The sequence below is a fragment of the Onychomys torridus genome, chromosome 21, assembly GCF_903995425.1.
Source record: "Onychomys torridus chromosome 21, mOncTor1.1, whole genome shotgun sequence".
Lineage (NCBI taxonomy): Eukaryota > Metazoa > Chordata > Mammalia > Rodentia > Cricetidae > Onychomys > Onychomys torridus.
The window spans coordinates 34211626-34231251 of NC_050463.1; the positions used below are offsets into that span (position 1 = coordinate 34211626).

Here is a 19626-nt window from a genome sequence, read left to right on the forward strand (position 1 = left end):
GCAAACACACACTATCACACACTATCAATTACAATAGGTGCAGTGCAATGTGGAGATAAGACTAAAATAGTGAAGTTTTCTTTCTGCTTTAAATTTACTTATTTTTAATTATGTGTGTGTGGGAGGAGAGGTCTGGGCATGTGAGTGTGAGTGCTCAAGAAAGTGGGAGGTTTCAGATCCCTTCTGAGCAGGAGTTACAAGAGACTGTGAGCTGCCCTGCGTGAGTGCTGGGAACCAAACATGGGTCCTCTATAAGTGGGATAAGCATGCTTAACCACTGAGCCAGCTGACTTAGAAAAAGACTAAATATCCTGAAATTTAAGCTAACCTTACACCCATTTCCCAACTGTCTTTAAATGCTCCATCAATTTAAACCTTCCTCTCCATACCAGACAGGTGATTTAAGGGTCATTCTCTGGAAAAATGCAATTGCTCCATCAACCAGGCCCACAAAGCTGGAGCATGGTGGCAGGCACATGCCTATAATCCTAGCACTTAGGAGTAAGAGGCAGGAGGATCAACACCAATTCAAGACAAACAGGCACTACACACTCCCAGAGTTTAGAATATGTTCACTGTTCATCCTGTGAACGTCTCAGCATCCATGATTAAAGACTAAAGACTAAAGGGACTGCAAGTATCTCCCCCACACACCTTTTTGCTGAAACACCCTCTCACTACATATCCCTGGCTGGCCTTGAATTCACCTGCCTCCGGAGTGCTGAAATTAATGGTGTTCAATACCATGTCCCGTTGGCAAATATTTTCACTGGGGGTGGGGGCCTGGGGGTGAAGGGAAGAAGTTAACTGGGAATTGAACCTGGTGTCAAACGTGCTAAGCAAATTCTCCTATCATCCAAAGGCATGCCCACCGTTTCTACTTTTATCTTGAGGCAGAGTACCACTAAGCTGTCTGGGTTGGCCTTAAACTTCTGAATAGCTGAGATTACAGGCCTGCACCACCAGCTGCAAATTATCTTTTAAACAATATATTCTTTTTAAATTCTTGAACCTTATTATGTGCTTATGTACACACACCATCCATGGTACAGGAGTGAAGTCAGACAAAAATCTGTGGGAATCACATCCCTCCTTCCATAATGTGGGTCCCAGATCAACTTGGGAATCAGGCTTGGTAGCAAGTACCTACTGACTTGTGACCCCATCACTGGGAGGCAGAGGCAGGACAATCGGTGCAAGGCCAGCTTCCAAGCAAGTTCAAGGCCATTCTAGCCTTCCTAAGACCCTGTTAAGGAAAGAAGGGAAGGAAAAGGGAGGGAAAGAAGAAAGGAAACAAAAAGGAAAGGCCAGGCCAAGAGTTACTGAAGCTGAAAATAGAGAAGCTGGACATAATGGGGCGTGACTGTAATGCTACTAGCACGTGGGAGTTCAAAGCCATCCTTGGGCTTCATAGCCAGTTCAAGACCAGTCTGGGCTACAGAGAGAAATCAAGTGAGCAAGAGACAACATGACAGACCCAGACCCAGATCTATTCAATAGAAACAAGTTTAAAGACAGCCAAGTATAACGGCACAAGTCTGTAATCTGGAGGCTGAGGTTTAAGGAAAGAGAGAAAAAAACAAAACAAAACAAAAAAAACAAACAAAACAAACAAACAGGGCTAAAAGATAAGGTTAAGGAAATTTCCCAAGCAGTAGAAGAAATCAACAATATTGGAAAATAAAAACTAAGACAATTCAGGGAGTCAATATCCAGTTAAAAAGACAACAGAAAATAAAGGGAAGAAAAAAATGCAACAAGATTTCCAGTGAAGAACCCAAAAAGACACCCATGTACCTAGAGTAATAGATTTTAAAAGAAACAGTGTCCACCAAGCTAGAACTGAAACTTCTAACTAGGAACTTGAAGGATTCTTAAATCCCAAGACTTTGAAAAACAAGCTCTACCACTAAGGAAGAAGGAATCAGAAAGGTGCTGAAACTATAGCACCATCCAAATCTGGAAAACAGACAAGTGTTCCATCCTAGACTCCCCCGAACACTCAGGAGAACCAAAGGGAAGAATTAAAACACTGCCGTGGAACTAGAGGCATGTCTCCATGGTAGAAACCTGTGCAGCACATTATACAAGGCCAGCAGCACTTTAAAAAAACCTGTCTAGGGATTTAGCTCAGTGGCAGAGAGCTTGCCTAGCAAGCACAAGGCCCTGAGTTCGATCCTCAGCTCTGACCAGAAAAAAAAAAAAAAAAAAAAAAAAAAACACAACTGTCTACCATGAGCTGTCTCACAAACGTCCCTTTATATGCAGCTTTTCTGCAAGAAGAGACTTGAGGATGACAGGCTTCACGGTGGAACATTCAGCAAAAACAAGACTGCCTGTCACACACAGGAGAAGGCCTAGGGTGCCAGCCTAATTAATAACCAGCCTGTGACGAGAAAAGGTCTAGACTGGAGATGGCCAGGAATCAAAAGATTATCTCTCTGCTGGCTTGACTGTGAGGAAACTCAGAGGTTACTGAGGATATAGGAAGCCTAGAAACAGATAAAAGGTAATTAGTCGAATAAAGAGAATTTTTAACTAGGAAGAAAAGGGGTGGGGGACGACACAAGATAGCTCAGTGGATGAACAGGCTTACTGAGCAAGCCTGACAACCTCAATTCAATCCCTGGAACCCACCTAAAAGTCGGAGTAAAAAACTGACTCCACAAAGCTGTCCTCTGGCTTCCATACACATGCCATCACACACACAACACATACACACACAAACAGAGAAAGATAGACTATGCGTGTCCAAATAATGAATTAAAAAAAAATTATAAGAGAGAGACAAAGAAGAGTATGAAGATTTTAGGAACCAGAGGGAGTCCATTTCTGTAGAGAATAGCATCTGCCGGACACGATGGACAAGACAGCACAGCTGGACACATGCTGGGACTACATGTACAAAACCAAAAACTTGCTCAAATTCCAGTCAGACGGAAACCCCAGCATGGAGGGGGAGTGGGGGTAGGTGGGCACTTAGAAGCAGGTCACAGCTGCTGGGGGAAGGAAACAGTTTTCTTCAGGGATGTTCCAGTGGTCCTACTCCACACACATATACAGACAGCACTTAATGAACTCAATAGAGTTAAAAAAGAGGTAACACATGAAGTTGAGAGGGGAAAGTTGGAAGGGGCTGGGGAAGAATTGAAGGGAGGAACATGGAGGATGGATGTGGTTCAAACACATGTGCATATATGAATATTAAACACTGTAAAACAATAATAACGGAACTTACAATCAAAGGAGCTGGAAACATAGCTAGCTCAGCAGTTAAAAGCACTTGTCACCTTGAAGAGGACCCAGGTTCAGTTCCCAGTACCTACATAGTAGATCACAAACTATCTATAACTCCAGTTCTCAGGGATCTGACAGCCTCTTCAGATTTATGTAGGCACCAGGCACATATGTGGTACCCATACATGCAGGCACTCACAAATATACATGAAATAAAGAAATCTTTTTTTTAATTAAAATTAAACTGGTGTAATGGCTCGTGCCTTTAATCCCAGCACTTGGGGGACAGAGGCAGGTGGATATCTAGGAGTTCGAGGCCAGCCTGATCTACATAGTGAGATCCAGGATAGGCTCCAAAGTTACACAGAGAAACCTTGTCTTTAAAAAAAAAAAAAAAAGACTATATGTGAAGCCACAATATCTTAATAAAATTTTCAATTAAAACCGTGGGTAAGCATTGCTACTGATATGGAAGAAACAAATCAACAGTATCTTCTGTTCTGAGTCTGATACACTGTACCTCTCCTAATCTTCTAATGTTTTGTAACCTTGGGTGCTCTGTTCTACATCACACTGGAAACACAGCACTCCATCACCAATAGCACTTTTCATTCAAAACACATGCTTGCAACCCAAAATATATGACAATATCGTCAAAGAAAACTTCTTTCTCATTTTTAATTTCCTTTAGATTTTATTTTCATTTTCAACAGGTCTCATGTGGACTCTCCTGCTTCCACGTCCCAAGTGTTGGAGCACACACACACACCGCCATGTCCTTATGAGTTCCCTGCTCAGCAGACCAGCACTCTATCTACCAAAGGAGCACAGCCATTTCCAGCTCCACTTCATTTTTTTTTTCTCCTCTACCTTTATTCTCCTTTCAAATTCCTTCCCTCTCCAACTCCAACTTAAGAAATTTTGTTTAACTTACTTTGGTTTTTGAAACAAGGTCTTGCCTGTAGTCCCAGCTGGCCTCAAACCTATTAATTACATAGAGCAAGCTGACCTCAAACTTCCAACATTTCTCCTGCCTCTGCCTCCCTGGTACTGGGGTTACAGGCATACAGACAGGCACAGCCTCCTCCATATTTACAAGACTTGTTCTTACCAGTTGCATAGGTTCAAACATACTGCCCCAACCTCAGTGTCCCTTCTCACTCTTTCAAACTCCTCCTTCATGACTTAACCATCTTCCCGAGTGTACATCCACGGCTAAGAACACAGTTTGTATTCTGTGCTCAATAAACAGTCTTGTAAATCAAGACTCAGCAGCCCCTGCCACAGCACTCACTGTCTGGACAACCTTGCACTGTTTCAAGTTCAGACAGATCACCAATATTTTTCCTCCGTTTCTTCCCCGCCCCCAAGTCACATGGAAGTATCAGTAGTTTCATTCAAATACTTGATACAGCATTCTATTCCATAATCCTTGAAGAGAACAACTCTCTGTAACCATTATCACCTCTGCTCTATCAAGCTCTGGACTACTCCATCAGGGAAAGGACAAATAATCCCAGTTGAAACATTGCCCTTCCTAAGTAACCCCACTCTTCAAATTGAAACTAATGAGTGGAACTACCCTACCCCACCAATAGTTGGGGGTGGGTAAAATGCAACAATGAAATTCTCAGAATGAGCAGCACAGCCATGAACAGAGCCCTGAAATAGAGAAACCCATTGACTGGAGGTTCCTCTTTTCTCACCAGCCACTGTTAGCATTAGCTGTCATCTGGAACAGAAGGGGCTTTCTATGACCAAATGCTCTTTCAGAGCACACAGTCAAATGTTTCAACAGTCTTGTAGGTTGTTTGGTAGTGTCACATGTCACAAAATTTACCATTTTCGCCACTTTTAAAAACTGAACGTAGGCTGGGCTTGGTGTTGCAATCCTGCAGTCTCAGCTGAAAGGGAGGCAGAGACTGGAGGATCACAGTGCCCCTTTCACCTCCAACACTTACTCAACATTTCAAACGAAAATTCTATGCCATTAACCATTAACTCTACATACATCCGCCACTGACATCCTGGTAACCCCCATTCCATTTTCTCTATATGTCTGTCTGCTCTAAGTACCTGGTGTCCTCTTACATCTGACTTACTTTATGTTGTTTTGTTTTTTTGAAGCAGGGTCTCTCTTCCATGGCCCTGGATGTCCTGGAACTCACTATGTAGGCCAGGCTGGCCATACACTCACAGAGTTCTACCTGCCTCTGCCTCTGGGGTGCTGGGATTAAAAGTGTGAACCACTACACTGGCTATTTTTATGTTTTTGAGGCCCATCTATGGTATAGTACTTAGCAGAATTTCATTATTTTTCAAGGATGAATAATCCATGGCATGCATACACATTTTATTTATTAATCACCCATCCATCAATGTGCTTTGAGTTATTTATGCTTTTTGACTACTATAGATAATGCTCCTACAAACACTGGCATACAACCATCTGTGAGTCCCTACTTTAAACTCTTTGAATAGGACTCGCTTAGCATGCACAAGGCCCTGGGGGTCAGAGTTCCAGCACAATTTTTAAAAATTGCTTTGAACTGTACTGGGTATAACTTAGAAGCAGATTTACTAGATCATGTTCTCCTTGTTGTCCTTTAAAAATAAAGAGGGGTCTGGAGAGATGGCTCAGAGATTAAAAGCACAAGCTGCTCTTCCAGAGGCCCCAGGTTCAATTCCCAGCACCCACATGGCGGCTAACAACTGTCTGTAGCTCCGGTTCTAGGGGATCCAGCATCCTCACACAAGCATACATGTAGGCAAAACACCAATTCACATAAAATAAAAATAAATAAATTTAAAAAACGAAAGTAAAAAATAAAAACAGGTTCTATAGTCTAGGCTAGTTTCAAACTCCCAATATAGCCAAGGATGACCTTGAACTTCCGATCCCTTTGCCTCTTCCTTCTTTTGAGCACTAGGACTAGAGGTGTGCATCACCACACTCAGTTTATGAGGTGCTGAGGATTAAATCAAGGGTCTATGAGCTAGGGGAGCATTCTTCCAACTGAGCCATGTGTACAAGTCCCTTTTTTGCCGTATTTTTTCAAACAAAGTATCACTGTAGCCCAGGTTAGCACTGAACTCACTATGTAGCCCAGGCTGACCAATCCTCCTGCTGCAGCCTCATGAGTCTGGGGTTACAGTCATGAGCCATAACACCAGGCTCACATATTCAATTTTAGAAAAACTCGTATGCTATTTCCGACAGTGGCCATACTATTTGAAGTACCAGCAACATGCCAGAGTTCCAAATGCTCCACATCTTCAATATTTGCTTTTGTTCCTGTGGGGTACTGTAAGAATGGTCATTTATTCTCTCATATACCCACCCCCACATGTGTGTATTACGTTCCTGAGGCTCACACATGCTAAGCACCCTACATTCCCAGCCCTCCTTTTTAAATTTTGAACAAGTTCTTACTAACTTGCTCAGGATGGTCTTGCTCTGTAGACTAGACAGGCCTTGAACCTGAAATCTTCCTGCCTCAGCTTGTCCCACCTCGGTCTAATAGGGAACAGACATTCAATGACTGTAAAACAACATCTCACTGTTGCTTTGACTTGTGTCTCTTTAATTATTAATGATGCTGAGCATCTTTTCACATGCTTGTAAGCCAGTTGTGCATTTTTTACATAGTTTTAATCCATCCTAAAAGCACATGCTTCAATGAGAAAAATTCCTTAGGCATTTTGGTATTCCTGCAGCATATGTGTCTGAGTATCATCACTGCACAGCTCTTACATGTTTTTTTATGACAAAGGTTTGGCTCATTTCTCTAAAAAGACGACACTATATAAAATGGGGTCCGCTGAATTTCATTAACTCTTTTGTTGTTTTCCTTTTGTTTGGGAAGGTGGTGTCTTATTTTGCAGTACAGGCTAGCCTGGAACATGCTACATAAACCAAGCTGGTTTCAATTTGCAGTAATTCTCTTGCCTCTGTCCTGAGCAATACAGGATTGTGCCAACATGTCCAATTTATCCCTGGACAGCCTGGAATCATCCATGTAGATCAGGATGGCCTCAAACTAACTTACATCCTCTGCTTTCTGAGGATGTACTCAGATTACAGGCATATGCCACCACATCCAGGTAAATCAACTGATTCATATTTATTGATTTGACTCTGTGTGTGTGTGTGTGTGTGTGAATGTCTGTGTGTGTTATCAGAGGAAGACTTGGAGATCTGAACTCTCCTTCTACCAAGTGGGTCCCAGGGATCAAACTCAGGTGACCAGGCTTGGTTCAAGTACCCTACCTGCTGAACCCTCTTGCTGGCCCAATCAACAAGTCCTTAATCAGGTTAGTGGAATCAATTTACTCTTCCAAAGCTTAGCTAATGCACTCAGATAATAAAGACACCACACCTCTCTCAGAGGCAAGTCTGTATCAATTTAAATTCTTACATGGGGGCCAGGGACTACACTATTCAGTGAAGATACTGTCCTGGGGAGGGGGTGGAGGATTAAGGACCAAATGATAGCACAAGCAGTGGAAACAACACATCAAGAATGTGTGCTTTGCCAGACAATGGTGGCATACACCTTTAATTCCAGTACTGGGAGGCAGATCTCTGAGTTCAAAGTCATCCTGGTCTACAGAGTGAGTTCCAGGGACAGCCAGGGCTACACAGAGAAACCCTGTCTACAGAGAGACCCTGTGTTGAAAAACAAAACAAAGGAATGTGTGCTTTAAGAACAAGTTCATGCTACTATACTATCAGAGAGTAATGCTTTCCAGAGCTCATACTGCCAAGAAATTATGGTCAAATCAACTTCTGGAATTTGCACTTCCAGAACCAGTAACTTTCCTAATTACTTTCCAAACAACCATTGAATTTCTAAGACTAGTTTGGGCCTACAATGCTTGATGCACAAGCAGAAGGACCTGTGTGCAGACTCCCAGCATCCACGTAAAAAGCCAGCATGACACAGGGGAATCCCAGCCCTGGGGAAACGGACAGGAGGATCTTTGGGGCTTGTGGGCCAGTCATCCTGACTAATCAGCGAGCTCAGGGTTCAGAGAACCCATTTCAAAAAGTGAAGCAAGCACAACAGAGTCACACCTGACCGCATCCTCTGGCCTCCACCTTCACCACACACACACACACACACACACACACACACACACACACACACCTCAATTATCCAAACAGCTAATATTTATTATTAAGTAAAATCTGATCCCAATTTAGTTTCTAATACTTAGAAGCAAATGAGAAGTGTGTTCTATATACAGAGAGCTCATTGTACTATCTTATCTCCCCTCCTACCTGTGTTCATTATTCATCACCTACCTCCTTTAGGTGCTTAGCACTTACTGGCAAAAAAGCACAGACCCCTACCCCATGTAACTTATTATTCAAATGATCTTAGATTCACTTTTTACTGTTGTTTGTGAATGATCTGTGATCCTCCTGCTTCAGCCTCAAGTTCTGGAATTAGAAGCAAGAGCCACCACATCACACCCAGCTGTGACTTGAGATTCACTTTGCAGTTGGTTAAATGTGAAACGTACTAGTAATTTTTTTGTAACAGTTTCAATAAATCTAATCATAAAAACATACATAATTTCTAATAGGAATATGTAAGAATTGAAGGTATACAGAAAAGCAAGAACAATAGTCCTGGTGAGCACTCTAACAACCATTAACATATAAAATGTCTTCCTTCAGAGTCAGCCAGTAAGCAGCTAATGACCGGGCTGGAGAGATGGCTCAGAGGTTAAGAGGTCCTGAGTTCAATTCCCAGCAACCACATCTAAAATGAGATCTGGTGCCCTCTTCTGGCCTGCAGTCATACATGCTGTATACATAATAAATAAATAAATCTTAAAAAAAAAAAAAAAAAAAAAAAAAAGGTAATGACCAGCTGAGTGGTGGTGGCGTACGCCTTTAATCCCAGCACTTGGGAGGCAGAGCCAGGCGGATCTCTGTGAGTTCGAGGCCAACTTGGGCTACAGAGTGAGTTCCAGAAAAGGTGCAAAGCTACACAGAGAAACCCTGTCTCAAAAAACCAAAAAAGCAGCAGCAGCTAATGACCCTGCTTAGAACATGAGGGGCTGCCTTTCTTATAGCCTGGTCCTTCAGAAGGCTTGTAAGATGACTACTTCTTCATAGTTGCAAGTGTAGAGGCTCAGCTTGTATCTCAGTGGTGAATGCCCACCCAGGAGGAGACAGGACTCTGGCCCACTAATAATAGTTAATATTTTAAATGTCCTAAAAGTGATAAACATTCAAAGTATCTCTAGCTATCTGTATATCAATTGGCTACTTTTCTGTTGTTTAGACATACACCGTCACTATAGTGAGTGGCCAGCAGTCACATCTAGCAACCAAACAACTGAAATATGCTAATATAAATTGAGATGAGTGCCCCATACAGCTCCCGCACTAGAGGAAAACAATGTGAAATATCTCTGTTTGAAACAGGCTGCATAAAAGTACATCTCTGATGAGTTAAATTAGACTATTAAATTTTTCCCTTGTGACTACCAAAGCTTCATTACATGGGTAGCTCACATTCCTTTCAGACAGCACTCTTAAGACAGTAGAAGAATTAGAAATCTCTGCACACATGAATGTGGTTGAGCTGGACTCTTGAACTGTCAGAACTGTGTTCATTTTCTCAGGCTACTTTATTCAGCATCTCATATCAAAACATCAAATGTTTGTTTTTGGGTTTTTTTTTTAAGATTTATTTATTTATTATGTATACAGCATGTATGACTGCAGGCCAGAAGAGGGCATCAGATCTCATTATCTCATTATAGATGGTTGTGAGCCACCATGTGGTTGCTGGGAATTGAACTCAGGACCTCTGGAAGAACAGCCAGTGCTCTTAACTGCTGAGCCATCTCTCCAGGCCACAAAACATCAAATGTTTTTATATCAAGATGTGTAAAAGTCAGAGGTTACAGTAAAATTATTTAGCAGAGCACCAACAAATATTTAAGTGCCGTTATGTACAGGACACATTCAACCCATAAAGCAACATATTCTGCCACACACCAGTGGCACAAAGGCCATAAATTCTGCACAAATCTGTACTGTGCTCCTACAAAATACCTGGCACCCTTGCTAAGTGCTTTGCTCTCCACGACCTACAAAATCCTCACTCAATCCTCACTCGCACCATACACTGTAGATACTTTGACACAGTTTAATACTATTTTAAGACATTGTAGCTGAAGTTGCGTTTAGTAACCTGTGGAGCCGGGATTCCAACACAACAGGTTACATTTGAAACAATAAAGACGGGTGGATCAAGACTGGAGCTGTAGCTCAGCAGCTTGCCAAAGCACGAGGCTTCTTCAATCTCCAGTACCTGGGGACAGAGAGCTGGAGAGCTGAGGATCACCTTTCACCTAAAAACTTGGCTTCCTACTTTCCACCTCACCCTTCCCCATGGCAGGTTTTCAAAACTGACCACATGTTAAATTCTCTCTCTCAGAAAGGCTGACCCCCCTCTGACCCAATTCATACTTGTCTTTCAGGCTTCATTTTAAACTGTCCATGCAAAGCTCCTCAGATTCCTTAATTCAGACTAATCCCTTTCCTTCCTCTCTTCACTGGAGAGCTCTGCACACTCTTGTGACTGTCTTCATCACAAGAGTCAAGGGGTTTATTGTACCCACCACTTATTCCCAGTACCTTTAACAGTGCCTAGCATTAGGTGCTCAATAAATATTTGCTGATCTAACCACCTGACTCACCCAGTTACACCTCAAAGCAAACTCGGGGGCCCTAAGTGCTAACCCACAAAGCAGAGGGCAAGTTTAAGCTTCCTGACATTTTGACAGTCCCTCCCACCAGTAAGGTAAAACAACGTATTTTAAAGAAAACCATGTTCACTTTAGTGTCAGTATAACTGGTTTTATACGAAGAAGTTTAAGTTACTGATAAACACCTGTCACAAGGAAATCCAAGCCGATCTCAGTAATAGTATAAATTGGTTAAAATCTGTTTGAGTTTCACAATTCTTAAGAGTTGAAAATCCACTACAGCTGCTTCTCTAAATAATCTCATCATGAAATTAGTTACATTTATCACAAGTTTTCCTGCACTGCCCTAATACTGGAGGTGAGGTCCAAACACGATAGACACAGGATACTTTAAAAAACCGGGGGCGGCAGTATGTGTGTGTGTGTGTGGTGGTGGTGGGGTTCATGTACAGTTATTTTTTTGAGAAAAATGATATCGGTGCCAGAGTCAAAACGACTTTCTTGGAACCTTCCCTTTTCATTTCCCAGACAGGAAACCCATTTAAAAGGTCAACCTCCCCCTCTCGGCTTTTACTTCCACACCAACTAATTCCTAAATATGTGGTGAAAGTACATCCAGGAGTCCTCAGGGCCAAGACCGGCGAAACATTTTTTTCTGTAAATTCTAGCGTCAAGTCAAACACAAGAACGCGACTTGATCCCATCGGATGGAAGGCAGAAACCGACCATCTCCCCTCAGACTACTGCTTCTGTTGAGGTCTTGAGCCAATCATGCCAGATTCCCACCCCAAGCACGAAGAGCCTCCAATTGTTTGACACATCAATGGTTTAGTCAAGACAGCCAACTCACTTCCACCACCCCCCCCTCCGCCCCTCTCATTTTCCTTAATGATTCTGCAACTCTCAAGTTTACTCCAAGTTACAGCCAGATGGAATATTTATTCTCTGTGACCCCCACACATAAATTCAGGCCTTTACCACGCAGCCAGTAATGCTTCGGTCCCAACCACTACAATATGCCTATTACAAATACCACATCCAGTAACTTCACTCGATTATGGAAAGGCCAGTCAAGTTACTTTAAAGAAACAGGATTCTGGAACGCTGCTCAGGGCTGCCTGTTTCGTGCCAGCAGGCAGCGAACAGAGAAGGAGACTTGAAAAAGCAGCAAAGACCGGATGGCAAGCATGGGAAGACCCCGCCCCAGTAAGCGCTATTCCGATTCCGACAGTAACTTAGGTCTGTCGTCTGGAATCGGAATCACTGGAACAAAGGCGTAAATTCCGGGCAGCGAGAGGTCTGGGAGAAAAGAAAAGGGGGCTCGCGGCTCCGGAGCCCCCCACACCATCCTCCCACGGGTCTTACCTATGGTGGAAATAAAGGTGGTATTGAAGGCATCGTCCGAAAAACGAAAAAGGACGCAGGTCTTGCCCACTCCCGAGTCCCCGATCAGGAGCAGCTTGAAAAGCAGGTCGTACGTCTTCTTCGCCATTGGGAGGAGCGGCTCGGGCGCTCGCCGCCGGTGGCCCCAAGGGATCGGTGCTGCTCACGATGGCCAACTCCTCACCCGGGCGTTCTGGGGGACCGCAGCAGCGGGGGCGCGGATGCCAGGGAGAAAGCTGCTCTCGAGGCGGAGCGGGAGACCTTCCGAACGGCCTCGTCGAGGAAGCCCCGACGGTGGCGGCGCCCGTGCCTCCGAGGGGCGGCGCCCGCGGCTCCGCAGCCTCTCCCAGCCGCTCCGCCCGGTTCCGGGGAGTCGGTCGGGACAAAATGGCCTCCCCTCCCCCCTCAGCACGGCTCGGCCGGGACGCTCCCACGGGCGAGCGAGCGAGCTCTACGTCGAGGGAGCGCGGCCGGCTTGAACACGGCCTCCGCCCGGAGCACAAACGCCGCGCTAGGACCCGGGCGAGGGCAGCGAAGGAGGTCTCGCGAGCCGACGAGCCCTGCTACATAACCCCAGGAAGCCGAGCCGCCCCGGCCAGAGCCACCTTTTTTTTCCCCCGTGCCCTCTCACGCCGGCGTGCGCGCTGCCTGAGACGCACGCAAGGACGTACACCCGCCCTTCTCTCGCGCCCTCGCCCCTGCGGCCCGCCGCTGCGCACGCGCGCGGGAGGGCATGGAGGGCACGCGGAGGTGGGACCAGGGAGGGCGAGGCCGCGGGCGCGCTCCCTGCAGCCTTCTGATTGGCTATGCAGCAGGCGGACACGCCCCGCGGGGGGGCGCGGCCTGGGAATGGCGCAGGCGCACTAAGGCCGTGTAGCTCCTGCCCCCACCGCCACCACCACCACCACCACCGCCACCACCAGCACCTTGCCTTTTCCGGGGCGCCCTGCTGATTGCTGGGGTCTTCTGAAGAGCCCTCGCTGTGGGCCCGTCGTGATATCGCGGTCTCCTTAAGGAGCTAGAGTTCGAAGGAGCCGGAATTCCAAATTGAAAAAAATCGCAGCGCTCCTGGGATCGGAATGATGTCATCGGCCTGAGGAACCTCGGGTGCGGGGAGAACCTCCCTGCGAATGGAAGCTTCGCTGCTCCAGGCCTAAACAGCCCTTGGAATCCCCAGGAACCGGAACGCTCTAGACAAGAGAAGGCGGGGGCCCGGTCACGGCTGCCAAAGTTGTAGCACCAAGTCGAAAATCCAAAAGCCTGCCCCTTCCCAACCCATCACTGTCTCACTTTTCCCTTGTTTGTAGGTTGGTTATTTTGTTTCAGAGTCTGGCTATGCTGACCTCTAACTCATGATTCTCCGGTCTCAGCCTACAGAGTACTTCTCTGGTGGGCTTGCACCGCCCAACCCGTGCTGTGTTTTTCCATCTGCCTTACCCCCTTCTTCCCTCTGTCCCTGTCCGTCTTCTTTACACTTCCCTTTTCTAGCCTTCCTTTCTGTAGTCGAAATAGCCACGGTTCTAACCTACCTTTCTCAGTGTGTTCCATCACTCCAGCACATACAGGGTGTGATGGTAGAATGGTCAAACCTGGTAGGTGAGCTGGTTCAACATCTAGAAACCCATAAAGAGATTTTCTTAAAGAGAAGTAAAAGCTACATTTTAACGCACATCTCAACCATCACCAAAATGTGCATTTCATGTGTAACCTAAATAAGCCTTTGATCATGTTCTTTTGTGATCCTCCCAGTTGTGATCATGTTCTTAAAAGATTTGTCGCCGCGCGGTGGTGGCGCACTCCTTTAATCCCAGCACTCGGGAGGCAGAGCCAGGCGGATCTCTGTGAGTTCGAGGCCAGCCTGGGCTACAGAGTGAGATCCAGGACAGGCGCCATAACTACACAGAGAAACCCTGTCTCGAAAAACGAAAGAAAAAAAGATTTGTCTTCCTTCTAAACACCCCGCACGCTTTGAACGTGCTTGCGTTCTCTAAACCATCTCCCTCCAATTGATTTGCTGATTGGTCTTAGTTTTATCATTATATCCTCTGAATCATTCTTCCTCCAGTTGGGAATGTCTTCCGATAGCTTAAGTCAACAATTCCATGTAAATTGCAAGTAAGCACTGGCCTTGGGGATTTGTCATTAATTCTGAGCACCCCAGAAAAACCCTCAAGGAACTGGGGCTATAACTCACTGTGTAGAGAGACTGCTTAGTATAATGAAGCTCCAGGTACAGCAATCTCCTGTTTTCCCCCTCCCAAATCCTGAGTTAGTTCGTGTATGCTGCCACACCTGCTTTAATGTTACCAGGTTTGTTTTCTTGGTAGCTGAATTTAGAAAGCAATGCCATCACATAAATTTGGGAAGTAATGACTGCTAAAAATAATTATTTTTAAAAAAGGATTCATTCTATATCCCAGTTGTTTTCAAAATCCATAGTCTGAAATTTTCCAGATTATTTGGTTATATTTATCAACAGTTTTTTGGTTTTGGTTTTGTTTGTTTGTTTTTTGAGACAGGGCTTCTCTGTGTAGCTTTGGTGCCTTTCCTGGAACTCACATTGTAGCCCAGGCTGGCCTCAAACTCGCTGAGATCCACCTGCCTCTGCCTCTCAAGTGCTGGGATTAAAGTCGTGCGCTGCCGCCAACACTGCCCGGCTCTGTTTTTATTCTTTGGTTGTTTTTTGTTGTTGTTGTTTTGTTTTATTTTGTTTTGTTTTTCAGAGCTGAGGACCGAGCCCAGGGCCTTGTGCTTGCTAGGCAAGCCCCCTACCACTGATTTTTATTCTTAAATCAAGATCATGGTCTATTAGAGCTGTCCCATCTTCGAGATCATAATTTTGTTTGGATGGGGTACACATGCCTGTAATCCTAATGTGTAGGAGCGAAGGCACAAGGGTCAGCTGCTCAAAGCCGAACTCTGGCAATTATTGAGCTGCAGACCCTGCCTCCCTCACCCCATCCCACCCCATCCTCACAGAACTAAAAAAGGAATTGACTCTTTACCTGTTGGGAATTGGACCCTTCTCTACATAGTAGGCAGGAGATTCACCAACCTCTCTACCTGATTTCTTGCTTTTTTGTCTAAGCTCTACTCCTTGGTCACTTTGTTCTTCATAAGAATGGCATCTTTGCTTGAAAGGAGGGTCGGCCTTGCTGCGTTATCACCTGACTATAAAACCTGCCTCTTCCAGTCTCTAGGACTTTGCCTATTTACTACTGCCCATTTCCTGTGTTCACACCCACAATCTTCTGCAGGCACTTCCCTGGGGAAGGTTTTCATTAGACTGACCTGATTGCCAGGAGGTCACCACTGTAATCGCTGCCTGCCTCCCCATTGTCTGTTGGCACTGAAGAGACTGCGGGTCCAGTGAACTAACTACCCTAGCCCCTCCATCTCTCTAGAAAGCAGGAAGAGTTCTCTCTCCCCTGTTATTATTTTTATCTTCCAGATTTCAAGGTTAGTGTAATGTAGTTTTCTCCTTGTAAAAGGTACCTTGAATCACTTGCCAGCCCTTCAGCCTTGAACTTGAATGTTCTCACCATAGTGACTCCCGCTGCTGTAAGTAGTCTGTGGCCCCTCTGAACTCCTTCAGTACTTCTCAAAATCAATTGTATTGTGGGGTGTGGTGACATAGCCTATATAATACCAGCGCTTTGGAGGCATAGGCAGGAGGGTCAGGGTAAGTTCAAGTTCAAGATGGAGACCAGCCAGGGCTACATAGTGACACTCTGCTTCAAAGAACAAGAAATAGATTATATTTTTAATGTATTAATCTCACAATTCATAAATATTTATTTTAGAAATGTTGTGGTGGCGCATGCCTGTAACGCTCCCTCAAGAGAGATTAAAGATGGCAGATCTCTGCCAGTTCTAGGTCAGCCAGGGCTACATAGAACCTGCCCTCCTACCACCAAAAATAAGAGGTCACAAAAAGTTTTTTGTTTTTCAAGACAGCTCTGGCTGTCCTGGAACTCGATTTGTTATCCAGTCTGGCCTCAAACTCACAGAGATCTACCTGCCTCTACCTCCTGAATTCTGGGATTAAAGGCATGCACCATCACAGCCCAGTTTATTTTCAGATTTGTTTTTATAATAAAATTTGTTTTTTTTTTAAGGACTTAAAGAGCAAGTGGAAAAATAACACATTTTGAATAATTTTTTTCATCCTTTAAAATATTAATTTTAGGACATACATGAAGAACTCAACTCCACTGAAAGGTTTATTTATCCTGTAAACATGATCAATGTTAAGGCTAATCAGGCATCTGTGATTCTGCAGAATGCATTAAACTTGCAGCCAGACAATATATCTTCCAGAACTAGCTTGCAGCGACTGGCTCTGTAATAAGGGACGACTCATTTAACCTCATTCAGCCTATTCTGCTCATGTACCAAAGGGCATTTTACTCACAAGATTGTTTCAAAATTAAATAAGATAGCCTGTTAATATGCTTTGTATGGGCAGAAGAGCGTACAAAGGTACGTTCTTTCTGTCATACTAAGAAGCAATGAGTTATAAAAAGGAGCAAAAACATTACATTGTTAGAAAACATAGATTATTGTCCAATGGTGCTGGCAGAGTTGGCTCAAGATTTTAATCCCAGCTCTCCAGGGGCAGAGGCAGTCATATCTCTGTGAGTTCAAGGACAGCCTGGTCTACAGAGTTCCAGAACAGACAGAGAAACTCTGTCTTGGAAGAAAGAAAGAGAGGGAGAGAGAGAGAGAGAGAGACAGAGAGAGAGAGAGAGAGAGAGACAGAGAGAGACAGAGAGAGAGAGAGAGAGAGAGAGAGAAGAGAAGAAAAGAAAGAGAGAAGAGAAAAGAAACAAATTATCAGAGCAACAAGCCATCTAGGAGGAAAAATAGTCAAAGGAACTTGAACTAAAAATAGAAATGTGGGCTGGGGGAGGGGAGAGGAGAGCCGGCTCAGCAGTTAAGAGTGCCTCTGCCCTTGCAGAAGACCAAGGTTTGGTTCCTATATCAGGTAGTTCACAACTGCCTGAAACTCCAGGATCTGATGCTGTCTGACCTCTATGGGCCCCTGCATGCCCATGGTGGACATAACTTATCCAGGCACACACACATACACATAAATAAAAAAATAATTTTGGTTTTGGTTTGGTTTTTCTGTTGTTGGTTGGTTGGTTGGTTTTGGTTTTGGTTTTTTGAGACAGGGTTTTGAAATGGTCAGAAGAGGAAGAAATGAAAGTTTAGGAGGAGAGGGGGAGACTTAACTGACTTGATTTGCCGAGATTTCCTAATAGTAAGAGTATCGATGAGACCAGAGGAAAGAAAGTCAGTGGCTGAGGGCAGCAACCTCCCAACCCCCAGTAGAAGAACCCACACTACAGACCTCAGTAGCTCTCCCTGCTTCTGTCAGGGCTTTGGGCCAGCCGGGTGGCTCAGTGAATAACACGGCTTGATAGGCAAACCTGATGACCTGAGTCCTCAGAAGCCGTGTCAACTGATTCCACAAAGTTGTCTTCTGACTTCCACGTGTGTCATGGCCACACACAGACACCAGCAGGCTCTAGCGCACATACGAACACACACACACACACACACACACACACACACACACACACACACCATGACCCTGAGTTTTCTAGACCTAAGTTTCTATTTTTAGACTGTTTTGTTGAAAGGAGGACCTTGAGTAAGTTCCCAACCTCTAATCCTTTTTCTCCATCTGGGAGTGAAACAATCACAGGATTGTGTGAGGCTTAAATGAGAGGCAGTGTTTAGCTCAGAAATGTTTTTATGTTGTTACTGTTCTTGTTTAGGGTTCCTTTTCTTTGTTTCATGCGGAGGATTAAACCCCAGGCCACAATAATGTTAGGCAAGAGGTCTACCTCTGAGCTACATCCCAGCCCTCAAAAAAAAAAAAAAAAAAAAAAGTTCTATTTTAGCATTGTTGACTTAGAAAAATGTAATCTAGAAGGGCACCCCTGTTTGGGGTTTGTTGCTGTGACCATCATCCTCAGTTTTTGAGACCCAATCTCATGCATCTAAGAGTGATCTCAACTCATGTAGCTGAGGCTAGCCTAGGCCTTCGGACCCTCATACTCCTGAGTACAGAGATGACGAGCATATCCCATCATGCCTAGCCAGCTGATTATTGAAATAATTATTGAGCTGGCAAGTCGGCACATCAGGCACTCGCCGTCACAGCTGATGAACTAAGCTCCATGCCCTGAAAGTTATCCTCTTTGAGCGTGCACACACAAGCACGCATGGATAAATAGAACTTAAAAGATTCTTGTTTTTTACTAAGGAGTCACTGCTCTGTCTTTGTCACCGAGACAGGGCAAAGCACCAAGAAACTTCAATCATGGTCTGCAACACAAAGCTGTACATAGTCAATGTCTGGATGGGTCAATGCCACAGAGCTATAAGGCTTACTCCTTGGTTCCAGAGAACCTGGCATGTTTACGGTGACATAAATGTCTTTTATGCCTAATGACTACATAATTTAAGAAAAGTTATGCAATGGGCTGGAGAGATGGCTCCGAGATTAAGAGCACTGGCTGCTCTTCCAGAGGTCCTGAGTTCAATTCCCAGCAATGGCAACTCACAGATGTCTGTAACTCCAGTCCCAGGAGATCTGGTTCCTACATACAGACATACTTGCAGGCAAAGCACCAATGTATATAAATAAAAATTAATTATTAAAAAAAAAGAAAAGTTATGCAAACTTAAAACAGGACAGATTTATTCGATCATGAGAGCCCACACTGCATGGACCTGTATGTTCCTGAAGTATGGTGCTCAGTGTTCAGTGGACAGCTGTCAACTCTTGTCCAGCCCTGTCTGCTCCCAGCTCTTTGGAAGAAGCAGTGGGTTATTTGCAGCTGCCCCACCCCTTTCCTGCAGCCAGGGACAGAATAGAAAGAAGTACAGAGTAGCAAAAGTCCTCGTGTTACATGCCAATAGAGTCTGGCGCTACCAAAACAGTATCTGAAAGAAGTCATCACTATTGTCCTAAATATAGTTCTTTTTTTTTTCTTAATATATTTTTATTTTATGTGCATTGGTGTTTTGCCTGCATATATGTCTGTGTGAAGGTATCAGATCTCTTGGAACTGGAGTTACAGACAGTTGGGAGCTGTCATGTAGGTGCTGGGAATTGAACCCAGGTCCTCTGGAAGAGCAGCCATCTCTCCAGAGCCCCCCAAGACTAGTTCTTGATTCTGTTTGTGCACTCAGGATTCTGGTGCCTTCTGCCAGTCTCTGGGTGCTGCTATCCACAAGGAAGATTTGCCCAGTGCT

The 19626-nt window shown here is 44.6% G+C and overlaps 1 protein-coding gene and 1 long non-coding RNA gene across 2 annotated transcripts in view; both read right to left on the bottom strand.

Annotated features, from left to right (window-relative positions):
- Rab10 (RAB10, member RAS oncogene family) overlaps nucleotides 1-13050 on the bottom strand; it is a 48762-nt gene extending 35712 nt beyond the window's left edge. The window contains exon 1 of the mRNA XM_036171017.1: nucleotides 12337-13050. Within this exon, the coding sequence (XP_036026910.1) occupies nucleotides 12337-12463 (127 nt within the window). The 5' untranslated portion in view covers nucleotides 12464-13050. The remainder of the gene's footprint in view (nucleotides 1-12336) is intronic.
- A 222-nt stretch (nucleotides 13051-13272) lies between these two features.
- Nucleotides 13273-17829, bottom strand: LOC118571763. The gene is made up of 3 exons (XR_004943394.1): nucleotides 17711-17829; nucleotides 13884-13967; nucleotides 13273-13544 (listed from the first exon to the last, which is right to left on the bottom strand). It is a non-coding gene; the product is annotated as an uncharacterized LOC118571763 (long non-coding RNA).
- Nucleotides 17830-19626: the final 1797 nt, after the last annotated feature.